This window comes from Thermobia domestica, chromosome 4, assembly GCF_964235325.1.
Source record: "Thermobia domestica chromosome 4, izTheDome1.hap1.1, whole genome shotgun sequence".
Classification (NCBI taxonomy): domain Eukaryota; kingdom Metazoa; phylum Arthropoda; class Insecta; order Zygentoma; family Lepismatidae; genus Thermobia; species Thermobia domestica.
This window is the reverse complement of record NC_137457.1, coordinates 6541349-6561273: the sequence shown is the minus strand read 5'-3', so window position 1 is coordinate 6561273 and position 19925 is coordinate 6541349. Positions and strand designations below refer to the sequence as shown.

Sequence of the window (19925 nt, the reverse complement as noted above, 5' to 3'; positions counted from 1 at the left end):
CCTAACCGGCATAATCGTGGGACGTAAAACTAAAGATTTCATTTCATTTCATTTTCATTTTTTTCAAGTAACTTTCACCTGTTCCCGCACTTGAAGGAGCCCTAAGAGGGTGTCATTTCTCTTCACACGAGGAGGTGAAACATTTCGTGACAACGTGGCTGATTACGCAAGGACAGGATTTTTACCAGAAGGGAATCCTTAAATTTATCCCACGATACGACAAATGCCTCAACCAACATTGAGAATATATCTAAAACTAAACTCATGTATGTATTATCTTTCAGTTCTGTTGGTTGTATGAAATAATATATGAGGTTCACTGTTGAGTTTGTAACGTTACTTTCCGATAAGCTCTCTTCCTTCTCTGGTTATATTATTTGTCTTTGTTTCTAGCATTTTACAACATGAATTCGATCTTCGTTTATTTTCAATTTCTTGCAAGCCTCCCAGACGGAAAACGATTCGAACACATGACGAAAATAAGGAACAACAGTGGCTCAATAAGCTTATCTACGTTAAATACTAAATATCTTACACTCTAGCATACGAATGAGAAATCTTAATGGCACAAATATTTTCATACATAAGCCAACAGTCGCTTACCCTGAGAGAAGAGTGTAGATTGAAGATATTTGAGAACAAGATCCTGAGAAGAATATACGGAGCCAAGAGGAACGGAAATGGGGAATGGCGGAAATTTCATAACAAGAAACTACATAATTTATTCCGTTTACCAAAGATTGTTAGGGTAATCGAATCTAGGAGGCTAAGTTGGGTAGGTAATGTAGCCAGAATCAGAGAAAATAGAAACGCTTTAAAAGTCTTAACTGTAAATCCAATCGGAAAACGACCATTAGGAAGACCTAGGCGCAGATGGGAGGATAGCATTAAGATGGATCTCGCAGAGATTGGAATACAAAGTGGAAACTGGATCCAGTTGGTTAAGGATAGAAGTCAGTGGAGAGCTTTCGTGAATGATTCGTTGAACCTCCGGCTTCAATAAGCCATACAGGTAGTTAGTAAGCCAATAGGAGACATAAAAATAATAAGAAACAGTATTATCCTTTTCTTTAAAGTTATTTTCAGTGGGCAAGTTGGGTTTTTGATCTCCTAAGACATGTAATATTAAAATTTGTTCTGGAAGAATTTCTAAGAAATGACAATAGTAAAGGTGTATAATACACAAAGGCAAATTTTATCAATCAGAGGCGACATGAATATTAAAAACATGGGAGTAACGATGCTGCTATCCGTCCAAACTCCAAGATAGACAGGTGGTCAACTTACATATTAATAAATAATACAAGCTTTATAGAAAAATGAATAATCAATAAGTAGGGAACCAAGTTAGACAGGTGACTAACTTATCAGATTTCGCTGTATGTGTATATTGATTTAACGTTCCTTGAGTAGTTTCACTCTTTCCTTCATTATATCTCGAATGAAAAATGGAATGCTATATCTGCTACGCCAATTTTTAATACTGAATCATTGTAATTCGCAAGTCCATCTTAGTTCCAAAGTCTGAAACGAAACTTACTTGTTTAGACTATGCTATACACAGCGCCAAAAGTTTTAAAGAATGATTTTGCTTGTCCGTCTATTGGTTGATAGATATCAGAATAAAAACAGTGAAAGATAGCGTATTTTCTTTTATTATTATTTGATTCAGCGTCTCATAAATACATTGTCTCAGCAATTGTTTTTCTATTAAAGCTGGATGTGTTAGCTCTACAGCTTTTCCATTCAATATTCGAGTTGAGTTGAGTTGATTTTGAGTTTAATGTCCCTTTTCAACAGCGAGGCTATATGAGACATGGACCTACTGATTAACGTGGAATCCGAACCACATGAGCTTCCGCCGGGAATCGAACCCGTTCAATCTTCGATTCCCATAAAACTATTAGTATTATGTGATGGAAATATCAAATTTTAAATTTGGTGAGAAACAATCTTGTATAACGCAATCAATAAATACGGCGAGGTCACGCATACAGATGGTAATACGATAAAATTTCCAGTTAGCTCAGAGATAGTGTGAAAGTTGAAGAAGGAAATATGAATTCAGAAATATGATAAAGTTTCCAATTAGTTCAGAGTTATTGTGAAAGTTGAACACGGTTGTGTGAATGAGCACCACGGGAACATAAAATTAGGAGTAAACATTCTTTACGAGTCCAAACCGAACATTCTGCACACCTCTCCTCAAAATCGTTAACAATGCATATTGCCGAAGAGTGGTGAATATATTCATTATACGCCGTTGTTTTGTTTGAAATTTCGTGCCGTTGACAAACATTGCGAAGTTGGCCCTGTCCCCAACAACCAAAAGCATGTTCTGATTAGCTCCTCAGGAAGACAGTAGAAGTGAACCCTCTTAGAACCATACGTATAGATAGGTAAGGCACTGTCACTCGTGGTACCCTCAATTGCTAAGATGAGAAAGTTCAACTTTTGATGCCATAAGAATTGGCACCGACTAACATGGCTCGTCGCTTGACTATATGCAATTGTCTGAGTGTACGGAATAACTGGGAGGATTTCCTGCTTCGGATTGTCATCTCTGATGAGAAATAAATCTGCTAGGATAATTATAAATGATCAGGACAACCACTCTATTCCAAGGCAAAACATCGCGATCATCGTCTGCAGATAGTGTCCTCGCTGCTATTATGAATCCATTGTGTCTTTCTCAGCAGAGACGAAACTATCATTTCGGATTATTATAATGCTGAAATGCATCTCCGATTTGTCTGCAAAAGTTCCTCAAATGATCAACAGACGTGAGTTTCTTATATTACATGATAATAAACGTCCACACTTCACTCAAAGGATGGTGCAGACCTTGAAGGATGAAACCTTCCTTAACCTGTCGTATTCTCTTGGCGTCTCTTACAGCGACTACCACTTTTCCGGTATCTCGATTACTAAGGGAAAAAATTCCCATATGACAGGACGGTACAACGTTCGGTCGAAGACTTTTGCATATCGCAGTTTCCAGACTTATTTCGTCGGCTTGACAACGACACAAGTAGTTGGCTTCAGCTTTAGGGTACTTTGCCTAACTAGGTAGTGTAAGTTTAATTTTCTGATCATTGAAATGGGTCCGTTTTATATTTGAATCGCACCAAAGAAATGTGTGCATTTTCGTTATACTATAATTAGCTTAGATGTGATATCCTTATATTAAAAAATAACATAAAAATAGTAAGAAATTATGTTTATGATAATACTTTTAATATCTCAAGAATAAGTTTGGTCTCCACTTTTATCTATGTTTTGAAATTGAAAGTGATACATCTGTCAATTCGGTTTTCAATATTGGATTTCTAAAGGTTGAAAGTCTATCGTAGTTTTACGATTTGAAACGAAACTGATTCCTTCTTTTCTTTAAAACAACTGCAAAACAGAAACTTTTTAAAGGGGGAGGAAGAGATCTACAATGTAAGAAAATTACGAATTACAGCCTTGTGTAGCATCACTTTTAGCTTAAAAATATGGCATACATTGGAGATAATGGCGTTGTTTTAATATATCATTCCAGTATAATACCCGTTCTTCGCACGGAGAGAATGCGCTTCATTTTGAACATAAAGTGATGTATTTGGATGTAAACTGGATCGGAAATGTAACTATCCATCTCAGCCACCCCAAAAACTGTGGATTCAACACTAATATCGTACATTTTCGATCATTTATATCCCCTTCTCTCTGTCCAAGTCGCGAGGCTGAATTTGGGTTTAAATGACATCGGAAGTATCATTGTCCATCTCAGCGATCCTCGACATTAATATCTGTCATTTTCGATCATCTTTATATATATATATATATCCCTCTTCCCCCTCCCCCAAGTTGCGAGGCTGAATTTGGATTTAAAAGGTATCGGGAAGTGTTATTGTTCATTCCAACTGCCCCGAAAACTATGAATTCGAGACTAATATCGATCAATTTCTGTCCTTTTTAAATATCTCCCCTACCCTAAGTTGCACCGTCAAGGTTAAATTATAAAAACACTCCCAGGCCCAAACCTCATCTACGTTGAAAATTTGATAGAGACCGGTCTCGTGGTTTAAGAGTTATTAAGTCACAAACATATCACTTTCATTTTTATTTATATAAATAAATAGTAAGTATATACGAAACAAAAGTGCACGTTACTGGAAGATGATTTGTTTTACGTGACGAAGTTAGAATGAAGGCTGTGTCTATCATGTAGTTACCAATTTTATAGAGAAAACTTGAGACTGTATGTTCCTTATCATCGTATGTAGATCAATAACTTTCTTTTTATATGATGACTGGATCTATGCCATGCTCTGTGTTTAACAAATTTTATCTATGTATTTATTAATTTATTAAAGAAACATCCAAATATAGTTTGGCCAATTCGGGCGGGAATCATTCACAACCAATAGCTATAACTACAGTAGTTGAAAAGGAAACGAGAATACGGCGGACAGGCTTTATATTTAAAAATATTTATTCCGACTTTTGTCTAGTAAAATTGACAGAAAACCTCAGCAAAGACAGATGTCCATTAGATTCCGACTTCGAATCCTCTAGTTGCGAAAGAACAATGTTAACCATTATCCTCCCAGTAGGATTTTATTTTCCAAAATTCAATCCCGAAACAGGAGGAAGAACTAAATTTTACTATTATCACACATTTCGTTTGAGCATAAATTCATAAACCTTTGTGTACAAAGTACTTTTGCTTCAGAAACATAATTATCTGCCGTTTACTTACTTGAATTCATATAAAAGAGGAAAGATCCGAAAGTGTTGTCCGAAGTAATACAAGAGTATTTGCTAGGGGGCCAGAGAATAATGTTTTGAAAATGATACATTATTTTTCGAACACCCTGTATATATATCCTCTAATTATAACTGCAAACAAAATGTTGATTTTGCAATTGCTTTCATGAGAGAAAATTGTGTGCACTTTCTTTTTTTTGGGGGGGGGGGTATAAACGTTTTCCTCAATCACTAAAATTAGTAGTTACCTACTTGAATCTCGCTCAATTTTTTTTTTAATAGAATGGGGTCGTGTAATATATCACATTGGACTAGAATTCTATGAGAAATACAGCGTGATTCAAAATGATGCGAACAATAAGGAAACGTTCTATAAGTGATAATACTCTATCAACAATGAAACCTCTATGGAAATACTTTCAATATTATCCTCAAGTTTGTTTGGAACGGGCGTAGTAGTTTAAAATTTATCCGCTAGGCTGCAGAGTTATTAGTTCCAACATGGCTCCCTGTGGTGCAGAGAGAGCATTTTGTGTTTTACAGTTTTACGTTTGTCGGTTTGTTGTTAGTGTTCAGCGCGAGTTCCACACAAAATTTCATAAAGATCCACCATCAAAGAACTCCATACGTAAGTGGCATCAAAATTCAACAGAACGAGATGCACATGTAAAGAAAAATCGCCCGGTAGGCCGTCCACTTCTGAGGCAGATGTCGAAAGGGTTCGAACCAGTTTTTAACGCAGCCCACAAAAGTCAACAAGGAGAGTTAGCAAAGAGTTTCAAATACCTCAAACAACTGTTCGGAGTGTAGTGCGTAAACATTTAAAGATGTATCCGTATCGAGTGCAGTTGTTTCAACAATTAACACCTAATGATCACACGTGTCGCAAGACTTTTTGTGAGTCATTTCAAGAGTTGTGCAGTGGTGATGATGATTTTTTGGACAAACTTTGTTTCAGTGATGATGAGGCTACGTTCCATGTGACAGGAAGAGTGAATAAACAAAATGTTCGCATTGGGGGACTGAGAAGCCTCACCAAATCTGTGAAATTGTGCGTGATTCAACGAAGACGAATGTGTTTTGTGCAATTTCATCTTCAAAAGTTTATGGTCCGTACTTCTTTAACGAAGGAACTGTGACTGAACAAACATTTCTAGAAATGCTTACTGCGTGGCTTGTGCCACAGCTCGAACATGACAATGCAAACTTCATCTATCAATTGGATGGAGCTCCATGTTACTTTCATCACAATATCAGAAATTTCCTCAACAACAGACTGCCACACCGCTGGATTGGGCGGTCAGGTAAAAATGACCATCACTTCTACCTTGGCTACTAAGATCCCCGGACTTAACCCCCTGCGATTCTTTCTGTGGTTACATCTAAAAGACATTGTCTACAAGCCCCCTCTACCCCAAGATGTGACTGAACTGAAAAAGCGCATCACTGCTGCAGTGCAAACTGTTGATGCAAACATGTTGAAACGGGTCTGAGCGGAATTGGAATACCGAGTAGATGTATGGGTAACAAAGGGGGCCCACATAGAACATTTGTGATGTACTATTTTCATTTTTTTATCACAAAAAATTGGAGAGATTTAGCAATTAACTGTAAGATTTGAAGCTATTTGTATGATTAATAAAAAAGTTATAAGGAGTTGTAATCGTTCACATCATTTTGAATCACGCTGTACAATGGTGAAGTCTATGTTATCATAAGTACAGTTTCATGGAGTAGCCACCACAACAGGCCCATCGCCATTCAATAAAATGGTTAGGGGTCTTCAGGAAACAAATTTTCAATTTCTCATTAATTCCTGGTATTCATAATATTTAGAGATGATGAACCATAGTTTTCTGTGACTTCTTAAGATTGTAGGGGCCACGATGGCTCAGTGGTAGAGCGTTCACCTCTGGTGCGTGAGGTCCGTGGTTCGATCCCAACTCGCGCCAAGTAAATTTTGTGGCGGACAAACATAGTGTATGTAGGGTTTCTCTGCGTTCTCCCATTTCCTCATTCCAACATTTCATTCATTTCTCATCATTAGCGTCTTATTTAGCCTAACCGGATAATGATGGGACGTAAAACTGAAAGAAACATCTCTTAAGATTGTATATTATAATTGTCACCTCTTGCACTAATAGTGTTATTCTACTATTATTGATATTTAAAAAGTCAAACTTGAACGAAAATAGTTTTTTTTTTTTTTTTTTTTGCTGGGTGTAGAATTCTCAATGACATCACTGATCCGGCAATTCAATTTTGTCTCAGATTCTGCAAATTGACGAGACGCATCTGCTAGTACACTTAATGAACACAGTAATGTATGATCCTGTACAGTATTATCGAAAACGCCTATTTAAAATTTAGCACAGTTTATATTTCTGAAATTACAACGTAAATTATTTAAAATCAATATTACTGCTTTTTCAATCTTCTGTACTAGTCTTTGAATCAACTCTTAAAAGTTCTGCTTATCAAAGATCGGGATGAACACATGCTGTAAACATAGTCAACTCAGTACATTTTGTCATTATTTGAAAATGAATTACACACTATAAAAAGCAAATTTTATTATAGACGTTACAAATTAGGATAATTTATACATTTAAGTTATTGTTCTGATTATACAAATAATTCATCTGTGTTCAAATTTTATAATGTGTAATGATACATAAACCAATAAATTTGCTGTATTACATAATACTTTTTTTCTATACATTCAAGTTATAATTTAGACTACATTCTTAGCGAGATCTTTATGAATTTTTTATTTTTATTTTTATTTTTTTTTTAAATGTTTATTCAAATTCTTTTACTATCTTCTGCCGTACTGATTTGCATTCCATGCTGCATTCCCACCTGAAAAAGGAAGCAATATATATAGAATAACCGACTTTTGAGTAACTATTATAAAATTAAATAAAAAAAATTAAAGTTTGCTGATGTGTCACGCCTATGCGATGTAGGGTGAATGAGGAGGGCAATAAATAAAATGTGTAATGTAATGAAAATGCTTTTGAAATAAGATAGTAAGAAGAAACAAGAGAATCTCGTGTAAAGAATTGAAGGATATTGTCCAACTTATGAAACTAGTTGTAACACGTAAAGGAAACGAAGACTCAAAGGGAAAAGAAAAACTGCTATTCATGACTTATCTCCTGTGTCAAACTAATTCATTTTTAACTGTTGTTACCCTATTCATCATTTCATCTTCCCATATCCTCCTTAGTGAGCATACTTTTGTATTATCACTGAAATATGGTGTACCTCAAGGTTCGGTTTTAGGACCTTTATTTTTTTATTTTAATAATATATCATCGAACATTAAGTATTGAAACTAAACCGATCCTCTATTTTGATGATATAACTTTTCTTAACATACCTAATAAATTAACAGACCTTGAGAAACAAATTGAAGATATATTCTTTTAATCCATAGAATGGTCTGAAAATTATGTTTTTTTCTATTAAATGGAAATAAAATTAATTATATATTATCAACTCTTAAATATTGCCCTAATAAACATGTGAATAATATAAAATTTCTCGGTATATATTATATACCAAATTGTCTTGTGAGGCTCATATAAAATTTTTGTCATAAATTATCAGGGGTGGCCCCGCGATTCGTAGTCGCTAACGCTCTTGCCTTCGCTTCCCGGCGGGGGCACTCAGTTCAAAAAGTGTAGAAAGCTTTCTCAGGCCAGCCATTCTGAATGTTGGTTTCATGTTTTTTCCTCATTCACACCAGGCAAATATGGGGTAGTACCTAACTTACAGGTCCCAGGCCGCTTCCTTCCCTTTACCCGGATAATGTGCTCGCTGGAGACGTCATCCCTCATACGCGACGGGGTAAGTGACCATAGATGCCGAAAGCTCAGAAATCTAAATCCCAAAATCATGAAATTAACAAAGCTGCGCAACAACCAATTTATTTGATTCATTCGTAAGACTGAACAGTATTCTTCAACAGTTAAAATCCAAGTTGATTCATCGTAAATTCCCATAATGTAGAATCTACGTAAATAAGATTCCCTTTAAGATTTACTTAATTAGGTCGAAAGAAAATACTATATAATACGTACTCAAGTTTGAATGAAAAATATATAAATTCCTGTAACAACTATTTTGTTAAGAGTAATTTTCGATTACTACAAACTATGAAAGTTTAGATGTTGAATTGATTTTGAGTTTAACATCCCGTCCAGCAGCGAGGCAATAAAGACGTGGATCTACGGATTAACGGGTAATCCGAACCACTTAAGCTCCCGCCAGGAATCCAAACCGTAACTCCCACCAGAAAGGTACGCACGAGAACCGCTTAGTCACGAAAGAGCTCAAAGTTTAGATGTCAATAAATGTAGTTACCAATTAACTTGTCTTTCTCAGCATTAACCATTTGGTATTCTTTAGGAATCAATTCTGACACATGATTGACTAACACGTGCACAAGTAGACATAGTAAAAGTCATTGTATAGTGGAAATCACTTGGATAAACTGAGGATGATAAAGGCAAACTTTCATTTAAACCGGTTCCCATCGCCTTTACTTTGATTACTAGAATCAAATAATAAATGTTACATATTCGCTTAGTTCAAATAAAACCTCTAAATAAATTTGGTATATTCATCCTTTTTTCTCAAATATTTAAAGATTTTCTAGATTGAATGGAAGGTCTACGCTCTTGAGGTTCCAATCATCAAATCACAATAAAAAAAGAAAGAAAAGAAAAATAAAGATTTAATCATATGTTAGCAGAAAATTTTATGAAAATTCGCTAAATTAATTTCAAAACATTGTCAAAATTTCGCTACATCAAATGTTATCCTTTAAATATTACTCAACCTAACAACAGTTAGATTGAAGATCATGCATTTATTCTAATGTTGTTTTGCTTTCAGAATTCCTATTGGTCTTTTCTCTTAAAATCTACGACGTTCCAAAATTGTGATTGTTTAAGTATAAAATCTTTTCAGAATTCTAAAACTTTTATTTGTAAATTAACGTGATTTAAAAAATTAAAATCTCAGCAAAGCAAATGTTATGTTAACAACTTTGTGTTACGGATTCGGCAATGTATCATTATCTCCATCAGACGTATTATCAATCAATCATCACATAATCAATCACCATTAGTAATCAATTATTAGATAATATGTCTTACAAAAGGGAATTAATATTCTAGCGTAAGGAAGAATACAGAGCAGCTTGACGTCAAACGAAACATAGTTGACTCAAGATATGCAACACTTTTTTTAAAGGGGGAGAACATATCAGTTTCTTTCAACATTATGAATTTGTTACTCGCAATTTACGAAAGAACTTCTGAATATTTAACATTAGTGCAAGAACGATGAGATCAATTTAAATTTAATCTAATGTGAGAACCCCATGCCGTAAGTGTCGATGGACCACCGATAAGCAACTAGCGACATCTCGTAAATAATTGACGATTCCGCAGTGATGATCCGCGGTGGCTCCATTTCCGTTTTGAAAATTAAACCACCCCAGCGGCAGAGACGAGACTGCAACGCCAATGAAGCACAAAGTTACTCTCCCAAAATATGTTAAATCACTTATATGCGTGATTTGTTTACATTAAGTTGAGTCTAAAAAGTACTAAAGAAAAGTTCCCCAGCCTAAATGCGAACCACCAACCTTATAATTACTAGTCGTATATTCTTCCGACTTCGCCACGCAGGCAATGAAGAAAACCTCCCTTCTAGAGGGATAAATCGTTGAGATCTTTTTAATTTGGCCAATCAGAGTGCTCCTTTAACTGTGTACATTCGACTATAGCCGTTTGGGTAATAAAGAAAACCGTTGAAGTCTTTCTAATTTGATCAATCAGAGTGTCAAATTAAAAATCGTGTATATTCGACGATAAACGTTTGAGATCAGATAAAATGCGTTCGCCACATAATTTTATAACGAAATGACTTGTGTCTCTTTACTTTATTTCACAGTTCTCCCATATTCATTTTCAAATAATCGGCGACAGTTTCCATCTAAATTCATACAATTATACTCACTTAATCTCAAAAGTTTTCATTTCATGATATAGAGGCAGAGGTTACTCTTGACCTTCGGAGCTCACTTTAGGAACAATTCGTCAGAAAAAACTTAATATATAATAATAACCGCATGCACATGAATGGCAATAGTTCGTGTTGGTCCCTTTGCGATTCTCCGGGACGAATCGAAGGAACGCGGACCAAAATGAAGCCCTTGCTGCTATGTGGTTGTAACTTCAACATCTCGACTCTAGATACCTGCCTTGACTCGACGAAACCCTGCCGCCAGTGGTACACTAGCGGCAATGCTTCAACAATTCGCTATATCGACGATCGTCATTTACTGGTAAGTGGGCCACTAGGTGTTAGCTACGTTTACGACGTTTGGAGGTTTAATTTGATCCATCGACATTTAAAACTATTCCATTTTTCAGATGTTTCCTTAAAGATGTACGTTAGTATAACCTGAAAAGTTTGACGAAGGCTTTGTGGTTCAGTGATAAAGGGCTTACCTCTGATATAATCTTAGGTTATGTTAATTTGCTATGTATACTAAAATGTCCATGAATTTTCTTATGGTTCTTCCATTCTCTTCTATATTTATCCGTGTTCTTTAGCATATAAGGTACAATCACAAAACGAAACACTAAAATATTTTACTTTTATTTTTTCTGAAAAGTTGAAATGTCAAAAAGATTCAAGTGGTAAGTCGTTTCAGCGGTCCTTGCACGACAATCGTTTTCGCGTAACTGCAGCGTCTCTATGTAATCTGTATCCGAAGTGAAGGACACGGGCCATACTCTTAAGACAAAATCCGCGAACACAGTTTTCTAAAAATATTAAAATAGGACATATTTCCGGAATTTATACTCTATTGATTCAACGAAATTACATTTTGAGTTAATAAAATTCAACCAGAGGTGCATTACAGAGAACAGAAGAGTCAGAAATACAAAATGTAATCGACTACTATGTTGTTTGAAATACCTTTGTAATGACAACAGTTGGATAATTGTATGAGGTGTTTTCTTTTAATTTAGGTAGGATATTTTTCTGTCCTATTTCATAAACACGAGATGTAGTTTTAGTAAAATATTTGCTATATAAAACTTTCCAAAGTATATATTACTTGGCTTTCTAGCTGCACCACTGACCAAATGCTATAAGTTGCTCACTCACATTAATGAAAGATAATTGGTAAACAAAACCATGGCTACACCATAATCGATTCACTTTGATTCATTCGTAGACTGAACAGTCTTTTTCAATAATTAAAATCCGAGATGATTCATTGTAAATAATTGATTATTTAATATCGTTTCTAATAATTTAGAGCTTCCTACCTAGAACGGAACATAATTCATTTTAAATAATTGATTATTTAATTTCCTTTCAAATAATTTAGAGCTTCCTACTTAGATTCCCTTATCAAATCACAATAAAAGGAAAGACCAAAAATTTGGGAATGAAAAAAAAATGGATCAAAAGATTGCGATCCTGGCTAATAATTAGTTTTTGGATCAAAAGCGACAAAACTTTTAAAACGGTCCCTTAATCCAGTTTTGGTATTTTCTACGGAATAAGCACATCATATTGAGTTAATTGATAGTTTGAGTTGCCTACACTATATATATAGTTCTCCAGTTAGAAGGCCAACAAGAAAATTCTTGACTGAAATATATTGCATCTTTTGATGCAAAAACAACAGCAAAATAACTTCCATTTGCTACTGTAGATGTTACTGGATAAACTCTACTAATGTGTAACAAGAGTTAAAAGTTCGAAAATATATATATAAAAATAAATCTTCATTTTTAAAATTGTTGTTGACCTTTTAAGAGCTATGACATCAAAAATTGTTAAGGATTTTTTTCTCAGATTACGCTCTCAGAATCCCTAAACATATATTAGGAAATTAACTTTATTAAAATACTTGAATCTTATCAAATCAAAATAACTTCCATTAATAGTCATGTGTTACAGTTTTTGCATTCTACAGCGTGTACGTAAAGTGGCGCAACCCAAAGTTTGATTGCGTATATCTTTCGAACCAAGAATGATAAAGACCTGAAATTTGAAACAAATGTAAACGTGTTCTATATAGATATTTTCGAGATCATGACTAACGTTGGAATTCGTAATATTTTTGTGTAGAAACGAAAGAAAGTGCCGAAAATGTTATGTAAAAAATGTATAAAATGAAGAAAATTAATATTCAGTTGCAGAAAACTGATTTCCTGCGGGTGAATACCTGTGTATATATGTGCAGTGTGCATCAACATTCATCAATTGTGCGAAAATATGACAAACTTGATGCAGTGTTACCATGTAAAAGGCTATTTAATGCAGATCTGTAAAAGGGTTTTTTAAAATACGAGAACGCGGACCCTTCCATTACTGTTGTGATAAAATTACTGCGACAGATTTGTTCTAGGTAAATTAGTGCTAAGCAATGAAAATTTGCACATACTTGGACACACTGTACCGTTGCCTTAACTCTTAGGTTTTTTTTTTTTTTTTTTTTTTATAAATTAGTTTGAAAGCAAAAAGTAAATTAGATAAGTAGATTGACTTCTAAGCTTACAAGAAGCGCTAAAAAGAAAATCAAAGAAACCTACCTCGTCTAGCTGCTTGTGCACCATAATACAAATTTCCGCTTAGATTACTACCTCCTTGTAGGTTACTGTAGTAGCCATGTCCCCTGTCAGAACTTGTTCCGTATGCAGAATTAATTAGATTTGAAGGATAACCGTTGTTGGTGGATTTTCCATTAACAATTCCATTACTTTTGCCTCCATAGTAGTAGTAATAAGGATTATTCATAGGTCCACCATTATTATAATAGCTTGGTTTTCCTCCGTTGCCAGTTTGATAAGCATTTAGCAAATATTCATAACCCGGAGGGTTACCGACCGTAGGTTGATTATTGTTTTCGGGTAAATTTGCTGCAGGGAAATTTGGTTGAGCATCTAAAACACCAGAAAATGGAAGAGAAAGATATTTTAATTGCCAATAAAATGAAGTCAACCATCTATCTCAAAGTATGATTGTCAAATTTCGGAAAGCAAGCCAACAACACAACTCTAGTGAGCGATTACTTGATTGGCAGACAATATATATCTATTATGTACAATCTAAAATGTTGATGTTTTTATTAAAATGTTGATGTATAATAGTTTTGTCAACTAACTAAACTTTTAGCTTCATCAGACACATTATAATGTGTTTTATAAAGCCAAAGGTTTAATTAGTTGTCGAAACAATCACACATCGATATTTTAGTAAACATTGTGCTCTTCTCAGAGACTGTGTTGTTCCTATTTTAAATTACTAAAGCAAAGTGAACATCAACTACATACAATTTTATATATATGAACAGAGAGGGAGGGGGCTGACCCATCTATCTTGAAACTTTTCTGTAACTTCTAAACGAACAGGAAAATGATGAAATTTTATATGTTGAATTCAAATATCAACAAGTGAAAATTGTTAGACATACTGTGTAATACCAGTATATTGACCGTGTTGCCAACATAACATATCATAAGGTTATATTTTTTCAAATAACACTATATTAAATTATTACATATTTCTAATTTACATATGAAATGTAAACTTGCAATACGCCATTTATCATTCGATGTTTGCAAATTAAAGACGCTGAAGTATCACAAACTTTTGAAGGTCTCAAGGTCTCTACAGCACTTACAATGCACGTTCACAGTACCTTGGTGTCAATTACATGATAATGATACCATCATCATAGGTATTCTGCCATTATTGGCAGGTCACTTGCTGCAAATGTAAAACTTCCATGCTCCACGGCCTTCCGATTCGTGTTCACGTACGATTTTTCTGATAATGATATGGCACACTACAAATTATTGGGAGCATAGCTAAAAGAGATTAAAAGTATATTTCTTCGAAGGCTTTATTTCGAAAAACCGCTTAGAAAACTATCACATATAAGGATTTATATTGTTTGAAATAAACGAAATATTATGATGTCGTTTACAGCAACTTGATATTTGAGACCATTCAGAGGGTGGGCCGCGGTGGCTCAGTGGTAGAGCGTTCAGCTCTGGTGGATATGGTCCCGGGTTCGAACCCTGCTCCTGTCAAGTGAGCTTTTTGGTGGACAAACACCGTGCTCGTGAGTTTCCTCGGGATTCTCCCGTTTCCTTCCCCTTTCTTCATTCCTCTATTTCATTCATTTCTCATCACCACCGTCTCCTTTAGCCTCACCGGCATAAGCGTGGGACGTAAAACTCAAAGATTTCGTTTCATTTTTTCCATTTCGAAGGTATAGTAAACATGTATAAAGACTTCTATAATGATTAAAAAGACATATTTATGGGACATGTTTGAACTGATTGTTAGTTTTCTTTGCTTTTACGTATAATCTTTCGCCAATAGTTATTGAATGTAGTAATTACGAATTCTGCAATTTCATAACATTAAAGAGTTCTGTAAAATTGCCGTATCTCCGGAACAGTTAGAAGTATGGAATTACTGTAAATGACATTATGGTTTTCTCATCTATTTTAAACCATGTAAGTCCTTAGATGTGATGTTTATCTAAGCTGCTTTTAGAAATAAAGCTTTTCGAAGAAACTAATAAAATTTTCTATCCATTGTAAATACTTTGCTACTAAGTATAACGTTTTATATCACGACCTTAATATTTGTGACTACTGTTCTGTGGATGTGCATGATCTCGACCGCCACAGTTGCGTTATTATTGTTGTAGACATTTTCACAATTTGGAATTTTGTTCTGCTGTAGCGTCCGTAGTTTTCTACATTTAGTAAGTATAGTATTGTAAGTTTTGTTTAGCATGTAAATTTTAAATATATAAAAACCTGACATAGTATTATTTGAAACAATATCAATTTATGGTGGGTTCGTACTACTGTTCATTTAGTAGTACTACAGAGCATTTCAAAGAATTCTCTCTGTAGATATTTGCTATTTTTTTTTAAAAAAAATAATTAGTTTAGAAGTTCTAAGGGCTTAATGAAGTAGACTGGCAAACATGGTAGACTGGTAGACATGTGAGAAAAATAGGATAATTTTGGAGCTAGGGCCGGCGCTATTGGAGACACGATGAACCGTGAAGCTGACGGTCCATGACAGAGTAAAGGAAGTCCTACGCTATCCAAAAATGTATATCTCAGTAATGTGCAATGATGATGTAATGTGATACAAAGGGGATTCAACGCTTAAAGAACTTCCAGAAATGCTCAGACCTAAAGATAGGTCCAAAATAGACCAAAACTAAGGTTTAATGGTAGTGAATACGAAAAGCGTTGACGGGACGTCGGAAGTGCCACGTACCACCATCTCCACGGCTTCTCATGTTCAAAAGAATACTATACTTAATGTTTCCTTTTTTTGTGATTCTGCACAGCTCTAGTTCCGAAACTATGCAAGTTGTCTCCACAGGTCCGTATGAGCGTTTTTTCTTATTTTGATATTAAGAATTATATCTCAGTTTGTGACTCTAGTTCATTAATAAATACCCTTTACATTTCTAATTTTAAACTATGTATGATCCACAATTTAGGCTACCAAACCATGGACAGGGATGACAAAGTAAGTGAGAGATACACTTAGCTATCTCCATTGTTGTAAGCATTAAAAAATATAAGATTAAAGTTATTTTTTATACAAAAAATGTATACACCCTTGAATTTTAACCTCATAATATAGATATTTCTGGTGATCTGAAACTCCTATACGTGTTTCTTATTCCAGAATGAATTATATGATTTTTATAGTAATGTGTCGTTTTATTATTATTATCATTTGATAAAGAAAAGATTCAAATTTAAAGAGAAACGTTTATGCTCAATATTATACAAAAGGTTCCAGTACGTTAGTACAAAGGTATATCAAAAAGTAAAGTGAATTTTCGAGTTACTGAGAAGCATGCAGAGATAAATATCGGAAACTGTATCATGTTTGACACATGGTATTACATTAATATTTGACATAAGAACCATTGCGGTTTAAACATGCATTCCAACGTGACACAAAATCGTCCATGCCCTTTTCAAGGGAATGTTGTCCCAGGTTCCCTAATTATGTAACAGTAGCCTCTTGTGTCTCTTCCAGTATATCAAAACGCCGCGCATGGAAGTGTTCCTTTAGTGGTTCAAACAAATGATAGTCGGAAAGTGTTTTAACCAGGGTTATACGGAGGATAGTCAAGAATTTCCCACTTAAAAATAATGATGTGTGTATGAGTCCGTTGGGTTGCATGTGATCGAGCGTTACCGTGCAGTAACAATGCCCCACTTGTAGTGTTTTTCGTTTCTGACGTATGGGTACTTTCATCCTGCCAATGATTTATCAGTATGTGTCCGCACTAATGGTCATACCTTTTGCTAGAAGGTCAACATGAATAGCACCTTGACGGGCTGGAAATAGATTGATCATTCTTTTCTTGGCAGATGTTGTGACCTTGAATTTCTTGGCCAATTGTGACGACTGATGTTTTCATGTTATAATCTATCGTTTATGTTCAGGTGTCCATAGAGATATTTAGGGTTCATCGCCCCTTATGATCCGATGAAGAAATGAATTTCCTTCATGATATGGTGTGAGGTGGTTCAGAGAAATACCCATTCGAAGATGTTTTTGGTCCTCACTCAGATGCTTCACCACCCAGCCTGTAAGCATTTTCGCGACGTCAAGTTGCTCATGAATGATAATGCTTACTAAACTATTTGAGATATGCAATGCATCTCCAATGTCATGCAACCTCATTCTTCTGTCTTCGCGAATCATTGAATGGACGTTACACATATTCGTGTTGATGATGGATGTTGCTAGTCTGTCACCTCTGATATCTGTCACGATCTTCCTACTATTGCGAATGCGTTGCACCACAAATATACTTGTTTCTGCTATATAACATTCTCTCCCAACACTTTTCATCAGTTGTCGATGAATGCCAGATGGTTTCTCTCTTTTGCCTATAAAAAAAAACTAACAATATCGCGCTCCTATTCCTTGAAGTAATGTTCAAGTCGAATCGCAATCTGTAAATTATTGTAGGTAACAGATGGGTATACTTAGAAGGCTGTATTGCCGTCATACTTCCCTCACCTTGGCATCTGGAACATGCTAAACAATTAATTATCTACATTAAAAACTCTGGGTTTTAGAGACAAATACACCTTAGTTTTGGTACACCTTTGTAGAAAATAAGTAAAAAGAAAATAGTCCTATCGGTATTTAAAATTAAAACAAATTACAAGTACTTGACAAAATGTTAACTTATAGAAAAGTACGGTAAAGAGGAAGGAAAGAGTTTCAAAAGATTATAAAGGAAGTAATTGATCGATATTAATTTCGGGTTAAGTTATTGAATTGTACGTTTTTACGTTTTGCAGTTTGTTGTTCTGAGGGATATCGAAAGTATCGGGTAATTAGGGATGTCTCAGGGAATGTTTAAAAATATCCCTCTGTATACGGGAATATGGGACATTGTTGGTATATTTTTTTGGCGGGCTTACTTTTGCACCTGGAAAATTGGAATTATGCATAAACATTCAGCCCACCTAGTACTATTTATCAGATTTTTTCAGATCTCTGCGTTAAAACAGGGGGGTCCAGAGGGGCTAAAAGTTGAAAACAGGATATTTAGACCCAAAAAATCCCTTGTTCGGGATTTTCCCGCCTTAGATACATGATGGAGTCACGTGAGTCATGCCGCCTGAAAGGCAGTACTATTCTGAAGAGAATGATGGGCGAAACATGACCCTAGGGTAATTAGGGATCTCTCAGGAAATTTTTTACCTGAGATCATGGTGTTTTACGGTAATTTGGAGCATTGTGGGGATTCTTGATAAAATTTCTCCCGCCCTTAGATTCAAGAAAGATACTTGAAATTTGTCACACACATTCAGTATACCAAGCACTATTTATCAGATTTTTTGAGATCTCTACGTTCACACAGGGCCGTTCCAGAGGGACCCAAAGTGGGAAAAAAATTTCCCTCGAAATTTTCCCTGTGACATCACTTTTTCCTCTCCTGGTATATGGTATGAGCATGCAAGTGATACCATTTGAAAGCCAGCTCTATTCTGAAGAGAATGAGGTATGAACCATGATCCTAGAATAAATAGTCACGATGCAGTAGCTGCTTGACTGAAAGTCTAAAAAATACCCCAAAAACCCAGGATCCGGAAAGGGTTAAAGAACTTTGATTAAATTACTAAAATGATTTCGAACTAGGAAATGCTTTTAGATGAAATTAAACATATTCTATTAATGAAGTAGTAAATGGGCATTAGTTGACTATAAAGTATGATTGTCAATAATAATCATAAATATGTAGTGGATTATCTTAGTACTAGTAACAATATTTTAGAAACATTAGCAACATTATGTAAAAGTGAACACAAATTTATAATGTATTTTGTACGTCCACTGCGTTCCAATATTCTTCTGAGTTAAAGAGAACAGTAAATAGCAAAGAGAACAACTTTGGGGAAAAAACGTTGTGTAACATTTTAAGAAATGAAATTTATTCCAAAACATAAATAAAAAATATTTATTCCAACTTAATTGAGGAAGAAAAAATTTATTCTCCGACTAACAAACAACTACTTTAAAGAAACCATTCGAATTAATGAAAATCTTTCGTAATAGAATATTTTTATGATGAAAAGAAAATATATTTTCATATCACTCAAAAATATTTTAGAAATTTTAATACTAATATTTGTTAATTCTGAATAAATATAAAGATATAGCTTTATTACTGATTTGTCTATTTTGACTTCAAATATTATTAATAAAAGTTAAATGTCGTAATTACCCTTATTGTCTATAAATTCTGTATTGGGAACAGCTTTGTTTAGAAAATTTTCGTTTGTCTTATGTTGATCTGGCTTTTGATCATTGAAAGATCTCATAACGTTGTCTTTCTTTGATATATGTCTGTTGTGAGCTGAAACATACAAAGATATTGAAATTTGATGAAACAGCATATTTTAATAATACGACGAGAACTCAAAAAATAAAGGGACTTACAATTTCTCGCAGCAGGGTTTGATAACACTGCTACTATCCAGCGTTGAATTGGTGTCGTCTGCAACACTTTTATGCAACGTGTCACTCTTATTCCCGCGTTAGTCGTT

General features: G+C 34.7%; 1 protein-coding gene across 8 annotated transcripts in view; it reads right to left on the bottom strand.

Moving 5' to 3' along the window:
• Positions 1-7113: 7113 nt before the first annotated feature.
• Positions 7114-19925, bottom strand: part of LOC145683693 (uncharacterized) — a 97560-nt gene continuing 84748 nt past the window's right edge. For 5 of the 8 annotated variants that reach the window (XM_081755056.1, XM_081755058.1, XM_081755061.1 and 2 more), the window contains 3 exons: positions 19604-19735; positions 13392-13742; positions 7114-7617 (listed from right to left, as the gene is read on the bottom strand). In XM_081755056.1, coding sequence (XP_081611182.1) covers positions 7574-7617; positions 13392-13742; positions 19604-19735 — 527 coding nt within the window. In that variant the 3' untranslated portion in view covers positions 7114-7573. The remainder of the gene's footprint in view (positions 7618-13391; positions 13743-19603; positions 19736-19925) is intronic. The other 3 variants (XM_081755060.1, XM_081755062.1, XM_081755064.1) reach the window with 1 other exon arrangement.